General features: G+C 51.7%; 3 protein-coding genes across 3 annotated transcripts; 1 reads left to right on the plus strand and 2 right to left on the minus strand.

The window, feature by feature from the left end:
• Window positions 1-726: 726 nt before the first annotated feature.
• On the plus strand, window positions 727-4315 carry SWE1 (mitosis inhibitor protein kinase swe1; the record flags this gene model as incomplete). The annotated part of the gene is made up of 2 exons (XM_062910322.1): window positions 727-3528; window positions 3587-4315. 2 exons carry the CDS (start codon window positions 727-729, stop codon window positions 4313-4315), a joined length of 3531 nt encoding a protein of 1176 aa, XP_062769226.1.
• A 3132-nt stretch (window positions 4316-7447) lies between these two features.
• QC763_212800 (uncharacterized protein) lies at window positions 7448-11473 on the minus strand (the record flags this gene model as incomplete). The annotated part of the gene is made up of 2 exons (XM_062910323.1): window positions 7448-8468; window positions 8520-11473. 2 exons carry the CDS (start codon window positions 11471-11473, stop codon window positions 7448-7450), a joined length of 3975 nt encoding a protein of 1324 aa, XP_062769227.1.
• A 1817-nt stretch (window positions 11474-13290) lies between these two features.
• On the minus strand, window positions 13291-15836 carry QC763_212810 (uncharacterized protein). Its single transcript, XM_062910324.1, has 5 exons — window positions 15257-15836; window positions 14903-15192; window positions 14738-14846; window positions 13433-14686; window positions 13291-13408 (listed from the first exon to the last, which is right to left on the minus strand). Exons 1-4 carry the CDS (start codon window positions 15486-15488, stop codon window positions 13860-13862), a joined length of 1458 nt encoding a protein of 485 aa, XP_062769228.1. The 5' UTR covers window positions 15489-15836; the 3' UTR covers window positions 13291-13408; window positions 13433-13859.
• Between the last annotated feature and the right edge of the window lie 8 nt (window positions 15837-15844).

The following is a 15844-nucleotide window of genomic DNA, read 5'->3' on the forward strand; positions in this document are numbered from 1 at the left end:
AAAGAGCCATTCCCAAGAATCAAGAGGAAGAAGAGAAACAAGAAGGAGGAATCGGACCCAAAGATGCCTAAGACTGGCGCCTGACCTATCTGACGTGTCTGGTGTCCACGCGCGCTTCGTTTTCCCATTTACTCACAGGTTCCACCACTCGCCTTTTGCTCCTAGAGAGCGAATACCCTCAACACAACACACACGCACATAACACGCACACACACGCACACACGCACACACACACGCACAATAGTAGCCAATCCGAATTTATTATTCTATCGTCGACCGGTTCTGCTTTCAACTCTCGATCCCCTCACCTCCGTCCGTCTCGCCGACGTCGTCGCCGATTGCCCACACCTCACACCTGGCACCTCTCGTCGTACATTTCGCCTAGTTAAATTTGAGTTCGCGCTTGCTGCGCCATCGCCCGGAAAGCTGCGCTGTTCTGAATCAGCAACCCTCTGCTCATCGGTGGTTCGCATCTCAGCTGTATCCCGACCATCTCGACGTCTTTGATTTTTGCCAAAGCCTCCCGTCTTCACCACCCACTCCGTCCCTGTCCCGTCGCCGCAGCATCTAGTCTCTTGCCCAACTTCTACAGTACGTTGGAGGAAAATAAAATAGTATCAGATTTGTTTGTGGGGGGTTTTAAAAACAAAGCTGTGTTGGAATTGCGGACCTAGCTCTTGGGGGTAGCTACAAGAAAGGCAGCGAGGCACACATCAAGAGCCGGTGATGTCGTTCACCAACGATTGCGGGGGGGCACTCACTCTGCCCTCTCCCACACATGTCCACCACGATGTCAGCTCCGCAGTTCGATCACTCCGCAGGTCGCTTTCCAGATCACCATCAAAATTCCGACTCTCTGGCGCTGTCTCTCCTTCTCCCACTCCCACACCAGCAGCTCCATCCAGGTCGGCGCATCTCGAGCATCCAGCTTCCACCCCAATCCCTGCGACACCAGCCGCTCTGGCGGGGCCTTCCTCACCCACTTCTTTTTCCGCACCCCAGCACGGTATTGCGGGTAACCCTTTTGTCAACAAGCCAAACATCAAGCTCTCGGTGCGCTCCACGAGGTCGAAGCCGGTGACTCGGCCCCTCTCCAGATCTCGAGGCTCACCAAAGAGCCCTCTCAAGCGCGTTTTTGCCCCCTCCAGCGACTCCCTCAACCTGCTTCCCACCTCTTTCTCCGCGCCAGACACCCGCGGCCAAGAAAACAGGAGCTTCAGGGAGTTTGCGCTTGCGCTGAGCCCCACGTCGCGTCGCAATCTCGAGAAACCCACGCGTCACTCCGTGCACCTCGACATCTCGGGATCCGACAAAGTCTCTTTTCCTGCCATCTCAGTAAGCCCGCTCAAACGGAGCGACGCGACCATGAGTCTGGGCCAGACGGCATTTGGGAGTCCAGTCGCAAAGCGCCGCAGTCTACACGGCATCTCGAGCATGAACAACGAGCCCACCATCTTCGACCAAAGCCCGACCGCGCGCGAGTCGCAACAACAGCCGGGCTTCGACATTCACGAGGACGCCAATCTCGAGTACGAATTGACCGGCTCGAACGTGTCGCCTACCCCAGATCCATTGGCCTCGCCCACCCCGTCATCGCTCCAGCATCGGTCGAATTCGCTCCGAAGAAGTACCCTGCAACAGCGCCACGGAGATACTCGATCATCCTGGGGCCGGCGCGCCGGAGAAAAGGCACAGATGACGCTCGACGCCGGGTCGCCGATGGCGGCTCGTAGCAGACCTAGGCTATCTCTGGACCAATATGTGCCTATTGCGACCGAGAGCCCCTTCACTCACCAAGGTCCTCTCCTACCTGCCTCGGCGCATTTCTTGGCGCACAAGGCTCGGGAGCAGTTCCAACCTCATCCTCTCTCGCGCTCGTTGACCCAGTCTTCTTCGAACTCGAGTCTGCCAGACGACTCTCCGACCCATGTTCCTGTCCAGTTTGGCGAGAAGGCTCGCGTTCCTCTCAACTTCTCAAAATCGCTTCCACCTGGTGCGCGACCACCCACAAAGGATTCAGGAGATGTTGCGACCCCCAACTACAAGCATGCCAAGCCGTTCCAAGCCGCCTTCATGTCGACAGGTTTGGTGTCCAAGATGAATCGCAACCCCGAACTTGGCCCACCAAAGCACCCCGGAGCGAAGGTCAACATAATGCCAGATACTCCCTGCAAGAAGCAGTACAGCTCCGCTACGTATCCACCCAACCTCAGCGCTGGTCGACGGCAATCGCGAAAGTCGGTTGGTAGCCCTACGACGCCGTTTGGCGCTTCCACCAACGCTCCCCCTACCAGTGGCAATTTGTTCTTCCAGCAGGTCCGTGCGGGGCATATGAGGAAGTCGAGCTTGTTGAGCCTGGATGGGGATGACCTCGCTGGATCCCAAGACGATTTCCCCCCGCCCACCCCGACGAAGAATATCTTCAAGAATGTCACATCCTCCGGGGCGAGCGTCCGGACGCCTTTGGGGACCCCCGGCTTTGCGAGCTTCGCGACGCCTGCAGTTCCCTTCAGTTTGAGCTCAGCAAGAACACCAGCGCAGTCCACCACCCCATCCTTCACCCCACCCGGAGCGCCTCAGAGCACCACTCCCTCCTTCACTCCCCCTGGTGCGCCATCGTTCACCCCTTCGGGTACTCCTGAGAGCACCACTCCCCTGTGTGCTCGTCAGGATCAGGACAATGGTCAGCAGGTCACTGAGCCCATCTTTCGACCTTCCACCCCTTACTCGAGTGCCTCGCCGTTTGTATCCGTCAGCAACAGTGCTCCGGTTATCAACGAAAGCCATACCCCTGCCAGTTTATTCGCGACGCCCGCTCCGAGAAACAAGACGACGCCCATATTCTTCGCAACAGGCAGCAAGTCATCATCCAACGAGTATCTCGTCCCCAACCAGGATGCCTCAGGGAGCCCTCTCGGGTCGAAAACAGCTTCACCTCGCACCCCCGGCGACTCGTTGAAAAATTCCATGCCGCCTCCCGGAGGGAAATCAACAGGGCCTCCTGCCACCCCCTCTACTCACGAGCGGTCTTCACTCTTCGGCGGGGCTCCTGACCGTCGCATGAGCATCACCCCTCGCAACGGGCGTGGTCCGGGTGACGTTGACGAGTCTCTGGTCAGCCGGTTTGACAAATCCGAGGTCATCGGTAGTGGCGAGTTCTCGACAGTGTATCGGGTTACCAAGCTTGCCTCTCCCGCGTCGTCATTCATGACAATGGGCATCTCTACAACCCCACAGACACCTTCGAGCCCCGAGTCTGGCAAAGTCTTTGCCGTCAAGAAGCTCCGTGTTCCCATCAGTGGTGGCAGGGAGAGGGAGAGGAAGTATCAAGAGGTGCATATCTTGAGATCTCTGAACCACTCGACCAAGGTTGTTCAGTACATTGACAGTTGGGAGTGGAACAACTATTTGTATATTCAAACCGAGTACTGCACCGAGGGCAGTTTAGATATCTTCCTCAAAGACATTGGTCAGACTGGCCGATTGGATGATTTCCGCATCTGGAAGATCTTGCTGGAGATAGCTCAGGTAAGAGAACTTCATCCTATTTATGCTAGTCGTCTGTAGGTCACTAACTTTGGTGTAGGGTTTGGCCGCTATTCATGAGGCCGGGTTCATTCACCTCGACATCAAGCCTGCCAACATCCTGGTCACGTTTGACGGCTATCTCAAGATTGCCGACTTCGGCATGGCCACAACGAGCCCAGCCCCGCCGGGAATCGAAGGCGAGGGCGATCGCGAGTACATCGGCCCAGAAATTCTTCGTGGTCGGTATGAGCAGCCTGCCGACATCTTTGCGCTCGGTCTCATCATTCTGGAGATCGCATGCAATGTCTTCCTTCCCGACAACGGCCCAACATGGCAGGCTCTTCGCATTGCCGACCTGTCTGCTGTTCCCAGTCTTACTTCCCCTGAAGCTGGCTCTGTCATTCGGGACGCAAACGGCGTGCCGATTGAGCATCTGTCACCTGTTCAGGAGGATCAACGAGACCCCAACTTCGCCTTTGAAGGCATGACCCACGACCCCAAGAACCTTTTCAGTCCAACGAAGCGGACTGAGTTGTCGGAGCCTCCCTCGTTCATGATGGACAGCGAAGACCCTCATTCTCTTGACAAGATTGTCGCTTGGATGATCCAGCCAGAACCCAACAGTCGCCCTACTGCCCAGCAGATCCTTGCTTCGGAGCCCGTCTCCTGGGTAGAGAGCCGCCGCAGCGGGGGCGCCACTGTTTATGAAGGCAACTGGGGCCCTCAAGTCGGACCCTCCATCGAGGAGCTGATCGATGACGACGACACAGAGATGACCGACGTGTGAAAGTACTTGAAATTCTCACCGATCTTGGAGCCATCAATTTAAGCTCTCTGTCTCTATATCGCTCACCAGCTGGATACGGCGCCACCTTGACGTGGCATGGCCAAGAGCATATGTGTGTGTAAACAATAACAGAATTGGTCAGCTAGGCAGAGCTGGATATCCGATCGATGATGGATGGGATATCGGAACCATTTGGACTCCGCTACTACGGAGCATGTACGCGTATTGTTGGGGATATCAGTTCGGCAATCGGGCGACATTCTTATCGCCACTTTTTTTTATTTAACAACTACGCCTTGCGCGGCCACTCGTTTAACGACAAACGTCAATTTTCCTTGTACACTCAAACAACAAGAAATCACAAAATCATCCAAAAGCCGGAAAAAAAAAAGTTCGACAAGACTCATTCATCGGAGTTTTCTGGCTTTACCGGGAAAAAAGCATCACGGTAGCTGCGGATAGTTCAGCACCGATTAGGGGAGCGGCGTAGCACCATCATTTGGGTTCCTTTCGCATGGAAGGGTGTCATCTATACCTACTTGACTTTGGGGGCGTACCGGAGCGAGGAATAGGCGTTTGATTTGCTCACATGTGCATTATCTGGCGGAACCTCATTGCTGGGAATACATTACATTTCTGGAGTTCTTGGTTTTGAAAGACAAGTTTTCTTACGGGAAGACGGTCGAAGTCGTGGATGCGCTAGGAGTCACTTCTTTTTTTTGGCAGCAAAAGCATCGGCTCTGAGGGACCTGGCTTCATGACCGCTTCTTTTCTTTTCCGAGGGACATGACGATTTATGTACGATGGGCGGACTCGGCACAACGTGTTACACTCACCACAACACATTACATGTTTAGAGATTATATACTGCAAGGGTTCTTGGTGCATTGCTGGCCGGGTTGGGTTTTTTCACCAAAATATGGTCTGGTTTTTTTGTTTCTCTTTCCCTTTCTTGGGTGGTCGGCGCGGTATTTTATACGCATTCATCGGGCTCTTCATGGAGAAGAGGGGCGCTAAGCGTGGGAAATCACGATGCTACGATATGGAAGAAGAAGAAGAAGAAGAAGAAGAGAAGGGCAACGGAAACGATGAAACAGGCAACCAGCTCTGGGAATTTAAGAAGAGGAGGAGGGGGAGGAGGGAGAAGAGGGGGGCGATACCATACCTTTGTAGTTCTCTTGTTTGGACGACCTACTTAATAACATGTGTTTTTTCCTTTGTTGATAACATGTTTTTACATAGTCTAGGAGAAAGGGAGGAAGAGGCGGGATGTAAAACTTGGTGGTCTTGTAGCATATAGGCATCTTGGCATCTCGAGATTAAGAGAGGGGAGGGTGTATACTAGACATCGGGTGAATGGGATATTTCTGTACAACCTTTTTGAGTCTTGTGTGTGTGTCGAAGTTGATGTTTTGTAATATTATCCACTATTCTCCTATGAATTCACCTAAGTATATCAGACCAATGGGTAGACTATGAAACTAATTGTGAGTGAGCAGGGGCGGCCGTCGGCGGCACAGTAGGTTTTGGATATATGAAGCCAGTGGCACAGGAGACCTACATTTCTCGCCCTGCCCCCAAATCAAAGCAGTGCAACCCACGAAGATATCCCAAGAAAGTACCAACATGTAGTCAATGTCTTCAGAACTACAGGGGTTCTACCTCACCGAAAATTACCAATCATAATGGTGTGGCTAACTGAACGCAGCCCGTTGATGTGAGGCAATATCAAAACACAAGAATAGTTGTTGCTTGCTGACTAGGTAGTTAGATTGGCCTGCCTTGTGAGGATAAGTATAAGAGATGGCGCATCACAAAGGAGCCAGGAGAATACTGGGTCAATTTCTATACGACCTTTATGGAGCTCTATTGGCAGGAAGTGAAGGGAATGCTGTCATACATTATCAACGATACCAACGGGGGCGTGGGATGGGAAACCACTGGCATACTCACGAAGAGTGTGCTGGGGAGCTGAATGAATGGTTTTAAGCAATCCGCCAGGAGCTGTCCAGGGGTGTCATCGACGTAAAAGAAGCAGTGGATACCAATCAAAAAAATTGACGTGCCAAAGGAGGAAGATGTCAAAAAGTTGGAGAAGGAAGGATGATGCCGAAGATTCAGAGGAGGAGCGTATGGATGATCCAGAAGAGGGGGATATGGAAGATTCAGAGGAGGATTCAGAGGAGGAGGATATCAAAGATTTGGAAGAAGGTGATGTCGACAACACAGAGGACGAGCTATGGAAACGCGTTATTCCAAAGTACCCAGACGCCTTTACTAAGGACACCCTAGGCTTGGCGGAGGCGGCAACTGTGCACGAAGAAAGTGCCCAAAATCTGGCGAGGAACAACATTTGATCGTCCAATGTGAGAAGCCCGAGGAAACAGTGGGAAATATCTCTCGCTGGGCAGTTCGAGGAAGCCCCCCTTCAGGCAACCTATGAAAAGGCTAGAACGACCACAGTGTCCGAAACTCCCGAGTCTTCATCATCCCCTAGATGCTCTGGGCATCTCGACAATTCTCAACCTCGCAGCAAATTCAGAGCCACCGAAGCTTTCTCAGTTCCCAAAGGCGCTCAAATCTTTTGAACATCGTAGAACGACCTTTTCAGCTCCTAAAGGGGCAAATCACTCAATAGGTGACTTTAAGACTTCTTAGTTTTCGAAAACTAGCCAATATTGGAAGACTTTGACTTCTCACCCCCTCCTTTTTTCCCCGTCGTTACATTTTCTTTCTTTCTATGGGTTGTTTTATTGCTGAATAGAAGGTGACGGCGTTTTGGTGCTGCCGTTTGAACAGTTGCGGTTGATTTTTATTTGCTGCGATGTAGACACTAGATAATCAATTGGAAACACAGCTACTATTTCGATACGACCTTGCTTTTATCACAATTCTGAATTCTGAAAGCCGATTCTCACATATATATACCCCTTGCAGCAAAACACAAACGCCATGGACCCTCTCCCTTTTTGACCCAAGTATGTCCCACCCATCATGACCCTATTAACCCCCCTACACAAAACCATATCCAGTACAAATATCCCAAACATATCCGTATCTTAACCCTATCCCTATCAAACGCCTGATAACCCCTTCAAAAATGTAAAAAAACACTGCAGTCTGCAAAAAGAATTACTCAAACCTCCCGCCCCCAAACATCCCTCCCAAAGCCTTCTTCCTCTCCCCCACCATGGCCCCCTTGAACTTCTTGTCCTCCCTCCTCTTCTCCTTCTCCGCCAGTGCCGACAACCTCTCGTTGCCTCTGGCGAGGTAGCTAACACCCGACTTCTTGGAGGCAGTCTGCTTGATCTTGATACCGCCGTCTTCAGCCCTGACTTGTTGCAGGTTGGATGTGGTGACACCGGTAGAAGACATGCCCGCTGACGAGGCAGATAGAGTAGACGAATTGGTAGTGGCACGGCGGAGAAGGGGTGGGATCTTGAACGAGGACGACCGATCAGATGAACCGGCGAACGCGAGCCGGGTGGAGGAAGAGATATTGGATGATGTGCGCTTGAGGGAAATGCGGTCCACGATTTCAGGCTTGCTGTTCTCTTTGTTGGAGGAGGCCGATGAGGGATGGGGGCCTTCACCCTCCGAGTCAGAGTCGAGAATCGTGGCGGGGATGACGGAAGAAGATTTGTAACCAGGCCCGTCCTCGAGAAGGTTGGAGAGAGAATCCCTAATCTCACCGATGTTGGAGGGCTTCTTCTTGTTGGTGAGGCCTGGCTTTGTGCGTCTTGGGTTGGTAGATTGCTGCTGCTGCTGCTGCTCTTGGGGTTGACTGTCGGGGATGGTGACTGCTTCATTAGAGGAGTCGCCAGTTGCAGAGTTCTGAGAGTCAAGACCTGGAGCAGGAGGAGGTGGCGCCCAGATGAAGTCCATTTCGTCGTCTGAACCACGGTCCTCGATGGTTTTGAGGAAGGCTTGGTTACGTGGGTTCTCGGCGACCTTGCTGATACGTTCATCGGCAAAGAGTGCACGCTGCATCTTGGCGAATTGGCGGCGCTTCATACGACGGAGGGCCTCCCCGCCGTCATCTTCATCATCGAGCTCATCCCAGTTGCCAGCGCGCTTGCGGCGCAGGAGACCAGTAGTGATGTCGTGGAAAAGCTTATTGACTTGCTTCTCGTCCGCAGCACGTTCACGGTCACTGAATACAAGTTAGTACCAAATTGGCCCAAAGCCATGAGAAGAAACATACGCATAGAAAGCAGCCAACTTGCGCTCATCCTCCGCCTTGTCAGCCGTCTCATCATCAATCATCTCTTGCACAGACTTTGCGTCCTCGTCGTCAGTGTCTTCGCCATCCGCACCACCCAAACCAGCATACTCATCCTCGGACTCCTCGGCTTGCTCCTCCACCATCTCACGGGCCTTGCTCTTCTTCTTGTCAAATGCTTCCTTCCTCTTGCGCTCCTTTTCTTTACGGGCAGCCTCCTTCATGGCAAAAAATGCATTGGTGGCAGAAGAAGCAGCGTCGGTCTCGATGTCGTCCTTCATAATCTCATCTTGATCCTCGTTTTCAGAAGCAGCAACTTCAGCTCTCCGGCGAAGCTTACCAGTGCGCCGTACCAAGGGAGAGTCGGCTTGACTGTTTTGGTTCGCGGGAAGGGTCTCCACCGTAGAGGCAGGCTCCTCAATAAAGCTCCGCTGAAGAGGAGTAAAATTCTTGAAGCCAGAGTCTTGAGTTGGTTCGATCAGCTCTGATACCTGGGTAGCTTCAAACGTCTCATCCCGCAAGAACGAGTCAAAGCCGTGGACCTGAGACTGCGAGAACTGGATTTGGATGCCCCGTGTCTCTGCGTCTTGCTCACCAGGGGCTGGCTGGCTGTTCAAGACGACACCGTCCGCTGGTTCCTGAACAAATTGTGAGAACTGCGAATCGGGGAAGGCGCCCATATCAAACGTAGGCCTGGGTTGGGAGGGAGAATCAGGAGGAGCCGAGCCCATCTGACTGTCGTCCATGGTGCCCTGGAAGATCTGGGTCAAACCCAGACCGGCAGGGCCAGCAACGGGAAGACCAGGAATGAACGTCTTGGTGGCTGAGCGCAAAACTGAGGTCGGGACGCTGGGGGAGGTATGTTGGCGGACAGAGGGTGACTTGGCCAGAATCTTCTTAGGATTAGGCGTAGCCTTGACAACACCCTCATCGGCCTCGTTCTCGTCATCAGACAGAACAGCAGTCTGTTTCCACGCCCTGCGACGGGCCTGCTTGAAGCTGGCTGTAAAAAGACCATCCTCGTCATCTGAGTTGGGCGCGTCAACCTCCTCCGTCTCTTCATCGGTAGATTCCTCAGCAGCATCGTCGATTAAAACACCACCATCCTCCATCTCCTCCTCCTCGTCCTCATTTTCCTCCTCACTACCAGAAAGCTCAATCTCCGCCTCCTCCTCACCCTCACCAATCCAGCTCTCTCCATCATAATCACTGTCATCCCAATCAAGTGGATCCTCCCCATTCTTCAACCGCTTCTTTCTCCTCTCCTCCTTGGCATCCGCCCTTTCCTTGGCCATGATCTCCTCAGCCTCTCTCCTCGCCTTCGCGACAATGTCCTCAACTTCTTGCTCTTCCTTTTCTCTCTCCTCAGCAGTCATGACAACGATACCCTTGGCCCGGAGAGACTCAAGGTGCCTTTCCCGCTCAAGCTTGGCCTGCGCTTTGGCCCGCTGCATCAGAGTCATCTGCAGCTCGCCCACCGTCATGGCAGGTTTCTGATGCTGCTGAAACTTTTGCTTTGTTGGTACCGGTCCCGCCTTCTTGTCCGGGTCATCCAGTTGAGCCAGACGGCGGAGGTTGAGAAGAGCTTTGGGCTCCTTGTTTTGGTTGGGTTTGACGCGAGAGAGAATCTGATCAATCTTGGAGGGCATTTGGACTTGGAGGTCGTCGTCCTCATCGTCGAGAGAAGCAGTTACTGTGTTGGCTCGGACAGAGAACTGCGGAAACTTGACACGGAGATTACGCTTTACGCGGGGCATCTGGTGCTGCTCTTTGGCCTTGTCTTCGGCCTTGTCTTCGTCCTCAAACTCGGCGGCAGTGGCTTTGCCTTTGCCCTTGTCGAGTTTCTTGGGGGCAGCAGCTGCTGAAGCGGCCATCTCTCCGACCGTGGGGAGCTCAACGTCACTGTTGTCCTGGAGTGTCGTCTGTGGTGCTGGAGTCGCCTTCTCCTTCTCGCCCTCGGGAGGTGAGCTAGGAGGTGTGTCGTCCTCCTTGCGTTCAGCATCACTCTGCTGAACTGAAGCTGGGGTACCCGCCCGGCTAGAGCTGACTGGCGCAGCCTTCTCCTTTGGTAGTTCTGTTGAAGCAGCAGCGCCGGCAAGCTTGAAGTTGAACCTCTCGAACAGGGTGGATTTGGTAATCTTCTTCTTAATCTTGGCCTCGTGCGCAAGTTGTAAGGCTCTGGTCATCCGCTGCGTTTCTCTGTTCATCTCCTCCAATGCCTTCTTGCTAGCCTTGCGAGCGGAGGGCCGTGATTTGGCACCCTCTTGTGTGAGCTTGTGGCCACCCTCGTCGTCCGTAAAGTCCTCGGGATCCTCATCATCCATAATCATGGCATTCCTTTCGGCCTTCTTGCGAGCCTCCTCTGCTTCCCGAGCAAGTCTTTCCGCCCTCTTCTTGGCGACCAGTGCCTCGAATTTCGCATTCTTGGCCAGACGAGAGGGGCTAGGGAGGTCCTCATCATAACTGCCAGCTTCTCCGGAGGGTTTCGAAGGCGAGACAAAAAGTTCTTGTGGCGCTGGACTGTGGTTCTGTTCTGGTGACGGGGATCGTGGCGCTGTTGCTGTTGGCTCTTGTTCTGGTGTTGCGCTCCGTTGGCGACGTGCCTTCAACTTTCTAGGCCGCGGGGCGATGATCTCGTATTCATCTTCGTCGTCATCCTCGGCTTTTTTTGTCGCAGCAGTCTTCTTGGGTGAAGAGGGTTTTGGGCTGTCCTTCTCAGATTCTGAATCGGCTGTGGGTTCTGTGTTTCCGCCCAGCATTCTCGCGGCCAGTTTGCCCCTTGGTCGTAAAATTTCCGCGTCGTCTTCTCCTTCACTGGTACTGCTGTCGCCTCCATAGTTGAGGAATCTGTTATGGGTGCGAATACGCGTGGTGGTAGGGCTGGCGAGGGGTGTCGCGCTGCCACTTCGCCTTGAGAGGGCGGGAGAGGAAGGCATGGCGAAGTATATTGCCAAATAAAGGACGAATTCGACCTAAGAATTATAAGTAAAATGCTGAACTTCGAAGCATAACCCGATAACTGCCCGACAAAAAGTTCAAAATGGGTCAATGGGTGGAGAGGTGGTGTGGTGTTGTCGAGGAAGAGCACAGGGTAGGGCGGCATAATACCTACCTATGTTTAAGTGCCCCACCACGGCGCGTCGCGATTGCTGGGAAGCGCGTCAGAACGCGACCACTGTGAGCTGCAAATGGGAGTTCCGTTTCCACTTTTTGATGTGTGGCACCAGCCACCACCACCCCCATCAGGGGCTTAAAAACCACGTTAAATTTTGTAGAATTTTATAATTTAACTCTTTTACCACTAGAAAAGATATCCAATGGTTTGGGGTGCGGCCACAGGGCTAAGGTCTTCCTGATCAGAGGGACAAGACATCGACTTTTGTTTTCTTCGTATTTTGAGCCTTGCACGCGTGTAGGCAATTCTGGCTCTCTGATCAGGCCACTCCGGTGCTTATTATGTGGCCTGCGAGCCCATAGTGTCTTTACTTTGTCTTGCGTGAAGTGCGGCCTGCGAGCGAGCCACTGTCACGCAGGTATATTCATTCAGGGACCTGTTGAGGGTATATTTGTAATGTCTTGGTTGTATTTGTGTGTTTTCTCACCATTTCAATATAGCCGAAGCGGCGCTGCTCTTCCCGAGCTCCACATGTGACGAACCTCTATCCAGAACCTCTGAAAGGGATACCAGTTGAAGGCACTACTGAACAATCATGGTTCGGTACAGCTAAACAGTGTACTACAATAGCTTGTCTCAATCACAACAGTCTAGATACTAACGATTGTGACTTGAATTGCATACTGCGGAACTGTCTATCTACACCAGCCAGTTCCTCCGTATATATAGACTTCCATCCTCCAGGTACCTCCGTGCATGACTCACCGCGGCTCACTGGTGAGCGGTGGTGATCTGGCTCACCTTTGCCAAGAGGTGAGCGCCTCATCACCCTGCAGCTCCGCTGTTACATTTCCCTTGATTGGCTACTACAGCTTGCTGCAGTTCTCACTCAGTCTTGCTATATAGTTGGTCTGTGACACTTTGTTTTCCTATAAGCCTCGCTTTAATACCGTGACATTTATAAAGTTTTACTAGATAAACTCGAAATTTTAAAATAGTTAGTTTAAAAAATTTTTATTTTCATATTAAACTAAAGATCGATAGAAAAGAGAATATAAAAAAATCAGTTAAATAATTATCAAGATATTTGTTGAATTATATAATATCTTTATTTATAAAAAAAATTTCTATATCTTTTTTACTATTATATTTAATAGTAATTTAACTATATTAATCTACTATAATTATATAAATACATAGATTTTTTATATTAATCAAAATTTAATATTTTTTAATAATCAAATACTTTCCTGGAGCCAATTGTCACAATCGTGGATGAAGAGCTAACGTACGGGGCGCGGGACGCTCCTAGCTAATCATTACTGACTAATCGAAGTGGAGCGACAGGATCACGATGAGCGTAATGAACTACAGTAAGGAAAGGTAATCTAGATCACCTTTGGAGGGAACGTGATCCAGGTGATCTACGGGTCTGTATATACGGAGGAACTAGATAGCTGGTAGATAGTTCCGCAGTATGCAATACAAGTCACATTCGTTGGTATCAGACTATTGTGATTGAGACAAGCCATTGTTGTGCACTGTTTAGCTGCACCGAACCATTTGTCTAGAAGCACCTTCAACTGAGTATCCCTCTCAGAGGTTCTGGATCGGGGTTCGTCACATGAAGTCCATATCCTCTCGGGCTGTTTTTTAATTGGGTATCGGTCATAAAATACAGGCAGCCCTGCAAGGTGAGGACCACAGCCAGTAATAGAATATCCTCTCTCTCTCTCTCTCTCTCTCACACACACACACACACACACACACACACACATACACTCTTTTAGTTTCCCATGAATGCTTGCCTTCCTCTCAACACACAACTACGCTTTTCAACCTTGTTCAAACATCCCACCATCCATCAAGCTTCAAGCCCCCATGTTCTACAATATCAAACAGGATATACAAGAAAATGCAGTGAAGGAAAAAAAGGCTTTAAATGCAACCCCCTGACTCCAGGTATAAGCGCAAAGCAAAGATAACCGCTCGCATCTTACCCCATGTACGCCAATTCGCCAAATGACATCGCCTATGTCGCTCTCGCCAGAAAGCAAACGCCAGCCAAGAGTGCCATCGCCAACATAGATATAATACCCACCATCCTACCCCAAATAAACCAAAAATAAATGACCACAGGGGAATCTGAAAGCACAGGAAACAAATGAGAAAATACAAGAGCAATGACAAGCAAGTCTTGCAAAGTCTTACCCCACAGCCAACGTTGAATCCAATACCGAATTCAAGAAATCGCCATCTGCCGGGTCGGCTCCCTCCCACCAAAGATCATTGTCGATATCCATAACATCTGGCCCGTGACCGTGCCCTCCTATTCCATTTGTAAGTGGTGGTGGGTCTGTGGTTGCCGTGGCCAGGGCTTTGCTGCCACCAGCTGCTGTTGGTAATGGTATTAACGACGGCATTCCGTTCACCATTGTCGTCGTGCCGCCCATCTCGACATCCTCATCGTCGGTTTCGCCTAATATCCTTCCACCTTCCTTCTTAATATACGTGTAAGATTCCCAATCTTCCAACTCTCCTTCTCGGTAGTCGTTGACAATCGTTTTCACTATTGTCGGGAAGTTTGCCATTCCACAGTCGCCCACATTTAACGCCAACCTCAAATCTGTCATTCCAAGAGGTCCTCTTTCGCTCGCAGCTTTGGCTTCGATCGGCAACAGCCCGCTCTTATCCCTGGTCAGCTCTCCCCTTTGGAAGGCTTCTTCTTCCTTTGCCAGTTGCTTCTTGTATTTGTGCGTCTGAACCCATGCACCCCCTGGCCCAAAGCCAGCATTTCCAGAGTCGCCGGGTCCGTTGCTGCGAGTACGACTAAATACCTGCGTAAGAACTTCTTTTATAAACGTGTCGGTGGCGATAGACATGAACTGGGCAGCTTCTGGCGCGTGGCCGGAGATGAGACCAGATTCATAGCAAAAGGGCAACATGCGGGCTTCGATACTAGATACGTCAGGGAATTCGCCTGACTCGACGGCAAGAGGTTGGGCAAAGCGTTTTCGGATCTCGAGGTCAAAGTCTACACGCTGTTGGTGAAGAGTCAAATAAGGGGTAAGGAAGGGGTACATACTCATGCGACTGAGACCCCCTGCTGCGCTTGCTGGTACCTCGGTGGTCTTGGCAGGTTTGATGCGGCTCTGGTCTGTAAATACATCTGCCAAGGAGTTGAATGGGTCGAACTAGATAAAGGATCAGTAACTCCAGCGTGGATAGCCGTGGTCGTAGGAAGGCTTACATCGTTTTGTACAATGTCCTTGATCCTCCGCCTGTCTCGTGCCGGCAACTGCATGACCTCCCCCTTTAACCTCCTTTCGGCAGCATCACCAGACACGGGCTTGTTGCCTGTCGTGGTGGACGGCTTGTCATTGGCACTGACCCAGGGCGCAAGGCCCTGGTCCGGCATCTCCCTCGTGACATTTCCATAGATGGCAGCAATGAGCTGGTTATGTAAATGTTCTCTTTGGCCGTCAGGGGAAGCTAATATTGGGTCTATGCGCTCGCTGAACTCGGCTTGATTGAGGCGGCCTGTATGTAAACATGGTCAGCAAGTTTGGCCCGGAATGTATGATGCAGAGCCGCTGGCGCATACCGATCAGGAAGTTTGTGATTGTTTCTTTGTAAATAACCCATTGTTCGGGGCCAATGGTGGACTTTAACTGCGTGTATATCGGCTCGAGGTCTATGCGGGCGGGTATAAGCTGGCTCGTTTTGGGAGTCTTGTGCAGCGACGGGGCCGAGACATTGATGGATTTGTTGGCGAGAATGGGGGTAGAGACGCTGATGGAAGGCCGGCTCAGGGCGGCGGGGTCGATGTCGACCATGGTGGTGTGGCCAGCCTTGGAGTTGTAGATGTACAGATATGGCTGGAGCAATCCTGATCCGGAGGCGCGAAAGAGAGAAAGGAGCAGGGTTCAGTTTCGTCGCGCGCGAAATGCACAGTGGTCGCAACGTGAAGCGGCAGTCATTTGCGCATCAAAATGAAGGCCAGACTCATGCGATCGCGGATCCGCAGTCAGAGTGATGGACTTGGCATGGTGTCGCCTTGGAATGGATGGTGTTGTCGTCGATCAGCCAAACTTGATGGTGGTCAGGTCCTCGGTTGCTCAGTGTCTGTAATTGAATTTTGCGGGGCCTCTCAGTAACAGAGTTGCGGCGGGTGTAGTTGTAGGCCCTGGTC

Source organism: Podospora pseudopauciseta (assembly GCF_035222475.1).
Source record: "Podospora pseudopauciseta strain CBS 411.78 chromosome 2 map unlocalized CBS411.78m_2, whole genome shotgun sequence".
Classification (NCBI taxonomy): Eukaryota; Fungi; Ascomycota; class Sordariomycetes; order Sordariales; family Podosporaceae; genus Podospora; species Podospora pseudopauciseta.